Genomic DNA, 14,892 nt, shown 5'->3' on the forward strand with positions numbered 1-14,892 from the left:
GGAACTGATCATCCTCTGGAAACTGACTATTTGGATTTTCTATAGGTGCTCTGTCAGTGTCCATTGGGAACATCTTGTCATCTTTAGTCAAGTTAGTTCTTAGCCTTTCTCAGCTTCCCAAGACAGAAATCTCTCAATCTCTCTCTCTGTCTCTCTCTCTGTCTCTCTCTCTCTCTTTATCTCTCTCTCTCTCTTGCGCGCGCTCTCTGTGTCTCTCTCTTTTTCTCTCCCTCCTTCCCTCTCTTCTTTCCTCCCTCTCTCCCTTTCTCCCCTCTCTCTTCTCTCTCCCTTCTCTCCCCTTTGTCTCCCCTCTCCCCTCCCCCTCTCTTCTCTCCCCTGCCTCCTATTTTCCTTCCTTGCCTCCAACTTTTCCTGTTTCCACTCTTTGTAATTATGCCCCCAAGTCTTTCCTATGTGTTGACTACTCTCCAGACTTTGCTTCTTTAGAACTCTGTCTCTCTGTCTCTGTCTCCTCTCCTACTACCATGATCCGCAACTCAGAATCCAGAGCATCTATAGTCACCAGCACACACCTACTTATGCAGCATATGTGACTGTTATACCCCATCGGAGGCCTGGGCTTTCCTGCTCTGCCCTTTCTTCTATAGGTCCTATATAAGATGCTCTCTTGTTGTCTCTTTTCTTGATCCACTGCTAATTCTTTCTCCTTTCAGCTTTCCCTGTTCCCAGGAAACCTCTGATCTCTCAGGCTAGGTTAGGTACGTCTTCTGATGTATGAAGTGCATATCTCTTATTTACATCATGGTTCAAATATAAAGCCCCCGCCCCCATCCCTTGCAGCTTATATATCAGAGACTTGGTTACTAGCTCATGGGCTCCAGGAAAGATGACTGGATCTTGAAAGGCTGTAGCTTCACCAATGAATGAACCTGTGGCTGAATGGACTGTCAGGTGACAGGTGACAGGGCCCAGTTACAGGAGGCTGGTCACATTGATCTTCTCACTTGCCCTTTTTTGCTGCCTTTCAGCTTTCCACTGCCATGAGGTGAGTTAGCTCCACTCCACCTCTACCCACAGCAGACCCAAAGCAACAGAATCAACTGTGCTGGTCAGCTTTTGTCAACTTAATATAAACTAGAGTAACCTGAGGAGAGGGAATTCAGTGAGGACTTGCTTTCATTGGATTAGCCTGTGGGCAAGTCTGTAGAGCATTTTTTTTTATAAGTGATTGACAAGGGGTGATACCACCCCTGGGAAAGCTGAGCCAGTCAGGGAGAGCAAGCTAAGTAGGGAAGGTTTCTCTACAGTGCCTGCTTCAATTCTTGTGTCAGGCTCCTGTGTGGCTTCCCTAAAGGATAGACCTTAAGATGTAAGCTGAAGTAAACCTTTCCTTCTCTAATGTCTAATGTCACTGTGCTATTGCTGTGAAGAGACACCACGACCATGGCAACCTTCACAAAAGAAAGCATTTAACTGGGGCTTGCTTACAACTTCAGAAGTTTTGTCCGTTGTCGTCACAGTGGGAAGCATGCTAGCACACAGGCAGACATGGTACGGTAGCAGGTCTACAGCAGAGCATTCTACATCGAAGGCAATGGGCCTGGCTTGAGCTTCTGAAACCTCAAAGCCCCAAGTGGCACACCTACTCCAACAAGGCCACACCTCCTAATAGTGCCACTCCCTGGTGACCAAGCATTCAATTCTGTGAGCCCACTGCGACCATTTCTATTTTCACCACCACACCTAAGTTGTTTTTGGTCAGTGTTTTATGACAGCAACAGAAAAATCACACTGGGACATCAACTGACTCAATCCTCTGACTCCATGAGCCAACTTATAATATAATCTTTTCTGCTGCAAGTTGTTTTTCTCATCTTTTTGGAGACAGTCTCTCCATGGCTTGGATCTCACCAAGTGAAGTAGACTGGCCAGCCAGGAGGCTGCTTGTCTCTAGCTCCCAGTGGGGTTACAAGGAAACTGCGCCATGCCCAGCTTTATATGTGGGTTCTGGAGATGGAACTCGGGTTCTTGTGTTAGGTGAAGTTCTTTTACTGACAACCCATCTTCAGCCTTCAATGTCACTGAATATGTTGATTTGAGAGAAAAGAAAAACCTTCCTGGGTAAGATCAATTTATTTGGACTGTGCAAGCCCAGCGAGCACATCAGCATGGATGACATAGCATGCTGGTGGGATTGGAATTTTTACACATCTTGTGAAACGATTGTGGTACTAATAGGTATAAAGATATGTTATGTGATGTCTACCTGATCTAAAAGTTTAAGCTTATTGTTAATGCCATATTTTTGATGCAGTTAGTTCTCTGTGTCAGTTTTTGTTGTTGTTGTTTCAAATACTTTAGACTGCCATTCAGTACCTGTGTAAGATGCCTTACCTCTTGCCTTGGTCTGGGCTGTCGTGTGTTACAGTTGTTATGCTGACTTGTGTTGAGGAGTTCATTTCACATTTTCCATATCTATTTTCACTTTCAGCTTGCCTGCTGCATCTTTCCACCCACACTATAACGACAAAGTAACAGGAATCGACAAACACTTCAATGATATCAATCTTCCAATTAAAAGACATAGACTAGGAGATTTGATTAGAAAACAGGGTCCACACCTCAACATCAAGGACAAGGACAGGTATCACTTTATTGCGAAAGGGCTGAACATGATTATGCACCAGCTTTTGTGAAGGTATCATCTGTGCATGCAATTAGTATATTTCTGTTTGAGTTCAGCTCTCCTATGAAGCATCTTTAAAGGAAATCTGTGCCTTTGTGATATATTCAACTTTCTAAGCTTGTACAATTAGTGTCCACTGCTTACTGGGCAATGCCTGATAGCATTCAGGCACAGGTCACCTGAGAGGTCTGTGAAGGAGTCTGAGTGAGTAGCCTTGAATGATGACATTTACCCAGAGGCCAACATATTGTCCACACATTGATGCCACAGTCACTGTCGGGAATGGAGATGTGCATTAGGAGTGAGCAGTGAGCTGGAGCTGAGGGAAGCTGGTGACAGGCTGTGCGGTCCTGCCCATGGCCTTGCACACAGAGAGGCCTGGACTTTCACAGGTCACTGATTCTGGAGTATCTTGGATCTGGCCTAGTGACTGGCACATAATCATTAGTAGAATCTAGCTCCTTTGTTTTTCCCAGTGATACTGTGAGATTTTCTACTTGCATTTGTGGATGTCCTGTGTTTTAATTGTATTCTCTTAATTCTGTATTATATTTTCAATCCAGTAGAAGAGTTTGGCCCAGGTAACTGGGAGCCTAATTGAGGCTAATGCCCTCTGGGTCCAGAGGTGATTTGCACAGAGAGAGCAGGAAATGACACGCCCATTCACTTTTTTAAAGTATGAAATTATCAAATAAATCTAATATAGAGTAGAATCACGAGATACTATGTTTCTCATAGATTTGAAACACACCAATTGTGTTTTACATACCCCACCTCCACCATCTAGATACTCATACTGCCAGAAGGTTTTAAAGCTAATATCATATATTAGATCTCATTTTATGCATATAATGATTTCCTGATAGGAAAAACAGTGTGGTATGATCACTGCAACACTGTCATACCTAGCAGTTTTAATAATTATTTCAGAGCCTTTCAGAAGCTGCTCAGGGCTGTCTCCCCAGCTACCTGTAAACAGTGGGGAGGTTACTTTACATTACCACCACACTCCATTGGTTTCTCCAATTCTGAACTGTCATCAGGGATTTTACTCCTCTGAGTAGTGTCCAGGTGGAGGGACCCCTGGGCTATTTGTACTGGAGGACTGATGACTTCATTTTCACTGGGACCAAACACATTTGATGAACACTCTGTACCCAACCCTGTTATAATGACTTACATCATAGGTTTTACTGGGCAAAGTTGTGAGGGAGTTTGGCAGTAAGGTTTGGTAGTATTCTCTGTTTGAAGTGGCTCTTGTGGGCTTGCATGTTTGGCTATCTTGTCCCCAGCCGGGTGTTGTCTGGGGACTCCCCTGGGCCAGGTTGGTAGGGCTGGGTGACTAGCAGTGATGGCCTGTCCCTACTTCTGGTCCTGTTTCTGCTTGCTGACTTACCAAGATGGAAGGTGTGCTGTCCCACTGACCCACTCCCACTAAACTGCCAAGCATGCCCTCTCTGCTACAAGGGACTAGATGCCCTGAAACCTGGAACGAAAATAAAACTTTCTTTCATTAAGTTGCTTCTGTCTAGAATTTTGTCATGCTTGAAGCTTTGTTAAGAATTCACAAAATTCATTTGACCTCGGGACTTCTTTTTAGGTAACATTTGTTATCCAGAATACATTTTTGGGGGAGGTTGTCCTAGCAGGAAAATGCTGCCTCCAAACAGCAAAATAGAAATGTTTAACATATGTTGGGGTTAGATAAGAAATTTATAAAACTAAGAACAGCTAAACAGAAAGTCCCTCTAATTCACTGGGAAAAGGAAAGACTTAGAAATAAGATGTGAGAAAGTCAGGGAGGCAGCTCACGGGGCAGCACTGGGTTAGCAGGGAGACAGTTCCTGATGCAGTGCTAGGTTAGACTGCCCTTTATTTGTGAAAAATGGCTAAACAGGACTTCAAAAACACACCCCAGTTAAGCAGTTGCACTGCACAGACATCTTACAGATGTCCTCGTTTCCATGTAGTCTTAAAATATGTTTATTTTATTAAAAAACACATTTTGTTGTAAATAACTCACAAATAAAAAGCAGCACACAGCTGGTTTAAGGAAGCCACTCAAATGCTTTTTCCCAGTCACACACTGAGCATGTGAGCAGCATGGCCGTTTGGAACCCACAGGGCTTTGCTTAGAGTCATATCTATTTATCACCAGCTGTGTTTCTATACACATGTCCAGCACAGGGAAAAGGCTAGGACAGAGTTGAAGCTGGGACACTTAGCCTTCTAATCCTTTGTGATGCCCACATGTCCTTTGCCTGTGTTCTGTCTTTCTTCATCACCTAATCGCCTTTGCAATGCTCCCCTCACACACACACCTGTTTGACATACACACTGCCATATTACAAGCTAGGATCTGCATATGAGGAGGACATGAGAGCTTGGTTCTTTCAGAGTTTGGTCACCTTGCTTAATATTACACTTTAAATCTCTACCTGTTTTCCTAACATTTTCATGATTGTTTTTTTATAGTTGAATACTATTCCATTTTGTTTGTGTACCACATTGTCATTGTCTGCTCATTGTTGGGAACACCTAGGCTGGTTCAGTTTCCTTGCTGTAGTCAGTAGAGTGACACTTTACACACAGATGTGCCAGTATCCCTCTGGTAGGATGTAAAGCCCTCTGGGTATATATGCCCAGGAGTGGAGTAGCTGGATCATATAGTAACTGCTTAAAAACATGAATGGTTAACAGTGCCAAATGAGGCCATCAAGGATAATTGTTCTCCATCCTGCCCCTCCTCTGTCGTCTGTGGGGCACAGGCATGAAATGGAGTTGGGGGCATGGTGTGAGGACTCTGTACTCTTTACCCTCTAGCTCAACTCATGTGATGTCCACTTAGCTCCTTCTATGCCTTCCTGATCTGCACACTGGATCAGCACATTGCTAGGTAGGGTTTGTGTGTTTGTGGTGTCTGTGTGTGAGAGTGTGTGTGCATGTGTGTGTATGGTATGTGGTGTGTGTATGTGTATATGCACATGTGTATGTGTCTGTGGTGTATGTGCATGCACATGTGTGTATGTCTCTGTGTATGTGGTGCTCTGTGTGTGTGTGAGATCTCTGAATGGTGGGGCTGCTTTGATCTCTGTTTCCATAATTTTTCTCTGTTACTTACAGTCAAACTACAACTCCAAGCAGAAGAGAGAGGAGTTGTGTCTATCAAGGGAGTGAGTGCAAACCGGTACCTTGCTATGAAGGAAGATGGACGGCTGCTGGCTTCCGTGAGTAGTGCTTTCTGTGAGGGGGTTTCATTTGCTCTGTGCAGTTATTTACTAGCATAGGTATTGGATCTTTGTTTGGGTTTCATGTGCATCATTTTATCTTTGCATTCCCTAGATAGTTGCATTCCCTGCATCTCATAGACTTTAAGACTCAAGCATGGAGGAACACACAGTGCATGTCAGGTGAAGTCCAGGTATTTTGCAGTCACAATGGCTCCAAGTCACTATGCTTTTCTCTGCAAAATAGTTGGAAAAAAAGTCTCTCTTATGGTTATTTAAAGGCCATATAAAGGCACACATAAAACTTGGTTATTAGTTTTGAAGTTTGTTCTTTAGACTTATAGGAAATATTTGTCCTCTAGAATATTAGTTGAGAAAGGGGGCTTCTGGCCAAACACAGATGCTGGCTCCACCCCTTGGTGACCGTGTGTTCTTCAGCAGGTTATTCTGAGTTGGTCCCTAATGTATATCACAGGTACCCTGACCCCATCTTAACACAGCTTTGCAGGGATTTAATTGGGTATTATATATCATTTTTACATCATATCATAGCTAGTCAGGGCTATAGCTCTTAGCTAGTATTCTTTCAATGAATAAAAGCTCTGCCTGTATATCCTTCATTATTAGAACCAGAAGGTTAGTCTGTTGGATACACAGTGTGTAGAGAATGGTACAGTTAAGACATAGGACACAGGGTACATTCCTGCCTCCTACTGGAGTGGGTAGGACGTGCATAAAGACCTGATTGTATGGATTTGAGAATGGCAGCAAGGGTGTTGTGCTAACAGGCCAGTGTTCTTTCCCTGAGCCATACCCTCAGCTCTGCCTAACCTCTCTAGCTTTCCTGGTAGACAATACCATATCACTGAGTAGTTCCAGTATTGTATACACCTGTATACATTGTTCATATCTTTTTTTTCTGAATGCAGGTGTTTAGATTTTGGAGAGAGATTTTTCTAATCATCAATTTTTAGATCCATCATCTGACAGAGATACTATTATCAGTGAATACAGTGTTGCTGATTGCTGTCATCAGTCAGACAGATTGCTTTCATCAGTCAAGGTGAATATGGCAGGATAATTGACAAAGCTGTGTGCAGAGCTCATAATTGTCATTCGGTAGCTGAAAACATTTTAAGATCCTCTTCAGGAGTAGCCCATGATCATAGAGTGTACAGGATGCCAGATGTGCTAGACAGTAGCCTTAAAGAGCCGAGTATCACGTGTTCTCTGCCCTAATGGGTCCACTGTGCAGGACGGCAGAGGTGTAAGTATTGGTGTAGTTGGTGGGCACTTTGTTGAGTTCTATCAGTATTTCACATACATGCATAGTAATACAGGAGAAGGTTGGAAGAAGCATTATGATGTAAGGAGTGATTTTGGGAAGAAAGTGGCTAGCATGTGTAGAATGCATGGAGGTGACTTGTAAGTGGAGTGTTGGATGAAAAGGACACCAGGCAGGGGTAGAGCTAAAACTGTGGATATAAGAGGCTACCTGGCACATCCTGAAAATTATGAGCAACTCACCCCAGCTGGAATGTGACCTGCAAAGGACAGAACACAATGAAAGGGAAGAGAGAAGGCGGGAGAAGTAAAAAAAAAGCTTGTCTTCAAGTCTTACATCACTAACCATGCTCACTGTGAGGCTGGAGGGTTTGCCTTTGGCCGAGAGCGCTCTGCCAGCAGTATAGAGTAACCAGGGGGGCCTGGAGTGTCAGGGAGACTAATTAGAGTTGAAGAAGAAACACTGCTGTGGCCACTACAAATGTGGGTATCACAGGGACGTGGGGAGGAGGGTAATGGTAGACAGAGGCAGAAGATTTTGTGTTCACTTTAAGAATGAACACTTTTTATTTTTCCCACTGCTGTTCATATATTGTGTACTAGCTGCTAGAGCGAGCTTGAGCAGTGTCTTTTACCCCTCTATTTAAAATCTTTCTTCTGTACTTCCCTGTCCTTGTGACCTTAGTTAGTGACCCTATTTAGGACATTTCTAGGGTTTATCTGCAGTTTCCCACAGTCACAGGATCACATCTAGGTTAGGGCTTGTGCTGAGAAAGAAACTGCAGACTGTCCAGACCCCAGCAGAACACAAGCAGCATTTGCAGCGCTGTGTTGAAGTACACTGATCTTGTTTTGGTCATAACTGGCTTTGGACTCGACTATCCCTGTAGTCTCGAGATTCTGCTCTTTCCTTTCCATTTCAATCTTGGTCAATGAATGTCTCACTAGGGTGAGAGTGGATCACAGTAAGTCCGGATGACAGTCACGAAAGGAAAGGAACTCATCTCAAGAACATAAGCTGGATGGCAGGTTCATCTACAATGATTAAAAATCACTACAGTTTTCTAGAGCTCCAGAGACAGAAGCTGCCCACCTGTCCACCACCATCTCCATGGTGATCAGGTTACAAACAAGAGGAAACAAACTGAAGATGGCAGAGGTGAAAAATGAGGCTGTTCAGGTCTTCATGGGGAATTCTGACCTTTTCTCTTGGCAAGTAGATGTGAAGCGTCATAATGTACTAAGAACTTGGTAGGGTTTCCATTCCCTTCCTCAGCAAAGAAGAAACTGCTCCAAGATGAAAGCCATCTGGCTCTATCAACTCTTAGTGAATTTTGCTCTCTTTAGTGCATGCTAACTCTCTTCATGATGCAACCAAACACTACTAGTTGATACTACTAGTTGATAGAGTAAGAGTCAGTTTAGTAAAATTTAGAGATTTATCACAGACCCTGTGATTTATCAGCATAGACAAAACCCAATGGCTACACACACACACACACACACACACACACACACACACAGAAAATTCGAGATTTATCTGGCTCTTCTTAGGAGGGCACAAACTAGATTGGCTATGGTAACAGCTGGTGTGTGTTTCATCCCCATCAGAGGGCCCAGTCTTGCTGCCAAGTCACAAACTAATCTCTGGCCTCAGCACCCAGTATGGCTGGCTGCCACGCTCTCTCAGCAAGTCCCTCTTCTCAGCTGGGCAGGGTGGACTGTCAGTCTTCTGATGAAGAAGTAAGTGCTGTACCTCACAGCAGGAGGGGTGCTGATGGCTAGCTCAGTAGCCTTTCTCTCTGAGTCAGATCTGCCAATGCTCAGCTGTCAACAGTAGTAACTTCTGGAGTAACTCCAGTGTTCCGATCAGAAGCCATCATTTGGGGATGTGAATATGCCTTATGTCTGGAGAGGCTGTTTGTAAGACTGTACTTTGCCACAGGCATAAGTCTGTCCACCTTCTACCTGGCCCCACATCACCCTGTGTGTAATGGCAACACTGAATGACAATGAGGACATGACCACTCCTAGGTAGATAGTTGAGGAGAAGGTTTTTATTGTAGATGTGAGAATTCAGCCAGAGGCATCTGGAAGAGCCCAGACTGAGCATGGCCAGCAGAATAGACTCCGTCATGAGAGGAGAGGGAGGAGGAGGAGAGGAAGAGAAGAGAGATGAGCCAGGAGCAGAGGACCAACAGAGAGGGGAAACCGAGAGAAGGGGGACCAAGAGAACCAAGAAAGGAGGCAAGAGGACAGGAGGCAAGAGGACAAAGAGAACACAATGCCAAAATGGTCGGGTTATATAGGAAAAAGAAACTGGAGGAAGGGCAGTGAAGCCCAGGGGCTAGAAAGATTTACAGTAAGGGGAAGTGTCTGTGCGTGTGTACAAGCATGCGTGTGTGTGTGTGTGTGTGTGTGTGTGTGTGTGTGTGTGTGCATGTGTGAAGTGGTGAGAGGAGCCTAGACTCTATAACAGGTACTTGTGGTGCCCAGGGAGCCTGGTGGCCTGGGTTCACTTTGATATATTAATAGGCACCTCAGTTAGCTATTTGTCTTAAGTTTCTTTGGGATCTAACACAGGCTCTATGATTCCTGTAGTGATTCTCCAACAAACTCATCCTCTTGGGGGCAACAGTACCTTCGTCATGATGGCTTTACTGCTGGTTGAAGGTATGAGAACGGACTCATACTGGTGTAACAACAGTGGTCTAAAAGCATTCCGGTTAAGGATTGCTCATGATTTCAAACCATGTGTGTGCGTGTCCTCAGATGTGTAGATACACATGCTGTTGAGGCCAGAGCTCAGCCTTGGGTGCTGTACACCTTGCTTTCTTTTTCAAATTTCTTTTCATGTATTTACACTGTGTGACTGCTTGTTTGTCTGAGTTCTTGTGGAGGTCAGCAGAGGGTGGAAGATCTCCTGGAACTGAGGTCATAGGTAGTTCTGAGCCTTGATTTTTTTAAAATTATTTTTATTTATTTACATCCCAAATGTTGCCTCCTCTCCTGCTCCCCCCTCAGTTTACCCCACCCCCCTTTACCTCTGAGAGAGTGTTGCCCCCCCACAAGGAATCCCCCTTCCCTGGCGCATTAAGTCTTTAGAGGATTAGGTACATCCTCTCCCACTGAGGCCAGACAAGGCGGTCCTCTGCTACATATGTGCCTGGGATCTTGGACCAACCCATGTATACTCTCTGGTTGGTGTGCCTTGGTTTTTTGTTTGTTTTGTTTTTTTTGTTTTTGTTTTTTATTTGTTTGTTTGTTTGTTTGGTCTGTTTTTGCACAGGATATCTTGCTGGAGCGTGCAAAGTAGGCTAGGCTGGCTGGCTTTCCAGCAAGCCCCAGTCTCCACCTCTCCTACACTAGGATTGCAAGCATATAACACCTTATGTTCTTTTTTCTTAAGATAGGGTCTTATTATATAAGCCCTGGCTAGCCTGGCACTACCTATGTAAACCAGGATGGCCTCCATCTCACAGAAATCCACCTGCCTCTGTCTCCTAAGTGCTGTGATTAAAGGCTGGTGCTCCCATGCCCAGAAATGCTAGGCTTTTAAAATTTGAGTCTAGAACTCAGATTGCGGTTCTTGTGCTTGGATGGCAAACACTCTTCCAGCATCTCCCCAGTCCTTAAAAATGTTGCAGCCCGTACTGCCCGTTCCGGTCCGAGGGTCAGGGTCTAGCGAGAGAGAGAGTGGGGATAAAGGGGAAGAGACGCGAAGAATGGAGACAAGACAGAGATTCTGATCAAGTCTCTTTTATTGAAGGGAATTCTGAGCTATTTATAGGCTTTTGCCACGTGCCTTGTAGGCGCGTGGATACCACGTGCCTTGCAGGTGTTGATATGACGTAAGCCTTACAGGCGTCTATAGCGTGGACAGCACGTGCACAGCAATGCCTTGCAGGCGTGGATAGCACATGCGCCTTATAAGCATGTATGGCGTAGATAGCACGTGGACAGCACGTGAACTGCATTGCCTTGCAGGCGTGGCCACCAAGTGCACCTTGCAGCTGGGGGCAGTAAACAGCAACACAAAATATGTGGGATATCAGAGTGTGCTTCAGCTGTTGTAGGCTATTGAAAACCAAATCTTTTGTCAGGGTATATGGTTCCAGATGGCTGCAAAGTTGATCTAGCCGCTTTCTGCTAAAGTCGGCTCCCAACATAAAAACATGTTCTAAAAAGACTTTCTACTTTTCAAACAGCTGTACCTCTGCAAAGGCCTGTGTCTGGAGGCTGGAGTTGGAGCTCTTTGATGTATGACAGGCTTCTTACTCAGTTTCTTATGAGATACTTTTGTTGCTCTAAGTTACAAAAACCTAGAACAAATATTAAAATCAATGGTTCTACTGAATTCACAAAAAATTATAGATTTAAACAAAATTGCATCTAGTGAGTTTAACTGTAGTTCTTGGTTTCAATACCAAACAACTATGAAGGCAGAACATGTGAGGAAAAGTATTGATGAGCCCCCTCTGTCAGGGGGTCGCCTGTGGCTTCCTATCTGAGGCTACAGATTGTGTCACCCTGGACAGGATTGATGTAAGAGTCAAATGGTGCTTTTGTTGGCCCATGTAGTGAGTGTTGAGGGGCTGTGTTTTAATTAATCCAAAGCATATTTCACACACAAAACCATTTCTGATTTGAGGAGCTTTAACGGTGACATGAATTCTCCAGTGTAGCAAAGTAGGGAGGTAGTGCTTTAGGGCACAGTGTTTAGGGCACAGTTTTGCAGTCTACACTGACCAAATTTGCCAGAAACAGAGAGCTAAAGACAAAGCTGCATCTTTGTAGAGATAAAATGCTAGACTGGATTAAATGCAGAGTAAGGCCAAGAGAGAATTACTGCTCCTGGAAACCATTCCCAACAATTCTCCGCAGCCTTTTTATAAGATTGAGATCACACTGGCTCTTAAATTTTTCCCATTTGTGGTTTTTATTTAGTTCTAAAATGCTCAACATGGATACTTACATCACATCTGTTTTTAATTCTCAGAAGTGGTGTGAGCAAATGCATTCTGAGATTTCTATTGAGCAGACTCCTTCATAAGCCAAAACTGCAAGAATCAAAGTACTGTAAATGAGTAAACAGCTCAGAAAACAGAGCATGGGGAAATGGCCATAAGGTTCAAACCTAAAACTGAGCAGAGAACCAGAGCCAGTGTGCAAGCAGAAGGGGTGCTGGGAAGCCTTGAGGCATCTTGCTGTGTCACAGATGTTTCTTACTGTGTGGAGACCATCTGATTCAGTGAGGCCTAGAAAGGGTACAGAACATGGTCAGACGTCCTGCACATTAGTTAGGGATTGAGGCAAAGCTGGAGCCCAGGGTCCTGGCTGGCTGGAAGCCATCATGGATGTGAGGTCAGGGTCACTGGACTCTTGGAAAGGGCCTTCTCAGTTTCCTCAGAGTCTATTTGCAGTACGGTTTCTATATTTCAGTTCAAAGCCAGGTTTTTCTCGCCCAGATTCTCTTATTCAGATTCTGCAACTTGAGTGTAGCTTATTTTAAGCTATCTATAGTATTTTGTTTGCTTATTAACTTAGTGGAAGTTTATTGATCTCTTTCTATGTGGCGAGTATGGATATCATAACAGATATAGTCAATCAAAATTTCCACATGGGACATGACCATGCGGCAGCTAACTCTCTTACTATACTAGCTTTATTAGTTATTTGAGAATTTCTTACAATGTATGTTGGTCATTTTCTCCCCATTCCTTCCCTAACTCATTGAAGAGCCATCTCTACCTTCCCACCCTCCCTCATCACTTTGTATTCTATTTTTTAAAAACCCACTGAGTTCAAGAAGTGCTGCCCATGTACTCCTGGGTGTAGGGGTCATATAGTGGATCGTGGTTGCCCTATTAGGGGCCACATCCTTTAGGAAAACTGATTCTCTCCTCTAGAAGAGTTAGGGGTAGAGGCTAGCAAGCCCCTCCCACCTCCTGCCTAGAATGCTGACTGGTTTGATCTTGTGTCAGTCTTGTGCAGGGAACAACAGCTGCCGTGAAAGCAGTTAAGAGATGATGCATTTTAAGGACACAAACTCAAGGGGCATACATATATAAACAAGCTGTATCTCTGGATACTGGAGATAAAAATCACTCAAAGACTGCTTAAAATCAAGGATTTGCTTTTATTTTATAACTAGAGATTACTCACTCCCTGAAGAAATTATTATTTTCTGCACATGTATTATGGTGGAAGTCGTGGTGTGTTTGGGGGGCAGGGGGCATACAAGCATGTGCATGAGGAGGCCCATGGTTGACATCAGGTATCTTTCTTGATCCTTGTCCACCTTATGTGTCAAAGCAGGGTCTCCCGGCAGTAGTCTTAGGTCAACTTGACACAAACCTAGAATCATTTAGGAAGAGGGAACCTTAACTGAGAAAATGCTGCCACCAGATTAGTCTGTGGGCAAGCTGATGGTACATTTTCTTGATTTTTGATTGATGTGGGAGGGCCCTGCTTACTGTGGGTAATGTTAACGCTAGGGCTGGTGGTCCTTGTTGCTCTTAAAAAGCAGAGTTAAGCAAGCCATGTGGAGCAAGTCAGTAAGAAGCACCTCTCCATGTTCTCTGCCTCTATGTTCCTCTCCTGACTTCCCTCAGTGATAGACTGTGATGTAAAACTGTAAGACAAATTAAATACTTTCCTTCCAAAGTGGCTTCTGGTCATGGTGTTTTATCACAGCAACAGAAACAATAACTAAAACACAAGGTTTCTTGTGGAATCTGGTTAGGTTGGCTAGTCAACCTTGCACTGGGGATCCTGTCTGCCTTCCATATACTGGGCTTACAGGTGACCACCACTCCTACCTGGCATTTATGTGGGTTTTGGGCACCTCAAATTTGTCCTCATACTTGTATAGCAATCACTTTATCCACTTTCAGATGTTCTTTTCTAGTAACACTTGCAGGTCTAGGGTCTGGCGTTTTGCATGACTTGTGTTTTATTTTTATTGTGTACTTTAGTGTACCTAGAATGGACATGTTTGGTGTCAGTATATATTATATAATGATCACATCAGGGTAAATCTTTCTTAAGAATACAATTTACCTTTACAACAGTTTTAAGTTTGCAGGAAAGTCAGGAAGACTGCTGTTTCTCCATTAGGTGGCTGTCTGTTTGTCACACTACAATACCAGTAGCTAAAGTCCATAGTGACTTACACTTCTTTAATTTTCCCCTGAAGATCCTATTCCGGGCCAGCTTTGGTCATCCTGTCTCTCCAGTTTCCTCTAGACAGTGACCATTTCTTAGATTCTCCTTATTTTTCATTACTCTGACAGCCAAGCATCTTTAGGATCCACTAGTTTGGGATTGCCTGGTGTTTTTCTTGTGGCTAGATAGAGTTCTGCAAGTTTGAGAGAATAACCACAGAAGTACAGACCTCATCATTTGGCTGGAAAGTGGGTTTCTCCACTTCAGAGTTAGTCTTTCCTCTCCTTGGGAAGGGAGTCACTAAGCAGGAGCTCACTGTTAGGGGATGGACCACCATAAGGAAGTCACCATGCAGCAGTTCACACCTAGGGGATGATGTGTTGCAGGTAGGAAGTCACACTTTGAGGATGGTGTGTTGAGGTAGGATGTTACCATGCACCTGTTCACACCTAGGGTATGGTGTGTTGTAGGAAGGATGTGTAGATCACTCTTACAGGGTGGAGTTTGGTGGGTTTGTTGTATGTCCTTGAGGGAGGGAGTGTTATAAGTTAAAGTTTCTTTATATAG

At 44.1% G+C, this 14,892-nt stretch overlaps 1 protein-coding gene across 1 annotated transcript in view; it reads left to right on the forward strand.

Moving 5' to 3' along the window:
- Nucleotides 1-14,892, forward strand: part of Fgf2 (fibroblast growth factor 2) — a 56,264-nt gene that overhangs the window by 34,720 nt on the left and 6,652 nt on the right. The window contains exon 2 of the mRNA XM_034499861.2: nucleotides 5,771-5,874. Within this exon, the coding sequence (XP_034355752.1) occupies nucleotides 5,771-5,874 (104 nt within the window). The remainder of the gene's footprint in view (nucleotides 1-5,770; nucleotides 5,875-14,892) is intronic.

This window comes from Arvicanthis niloticus, chromosome 4 (genome assembly GCF_011762505.2).
Source record: "Arvicanthis niloticus isolate mArvNil1 chromosome 4, mArvNil1.pat.X, whole genome shotgun sequence".
Lineage (NCBI taxonomy): Eukaryota > Metazoa > Chordata > Mammalia > Rodentia > Muridae > Arvicanthis > Arvicanthis niloticus.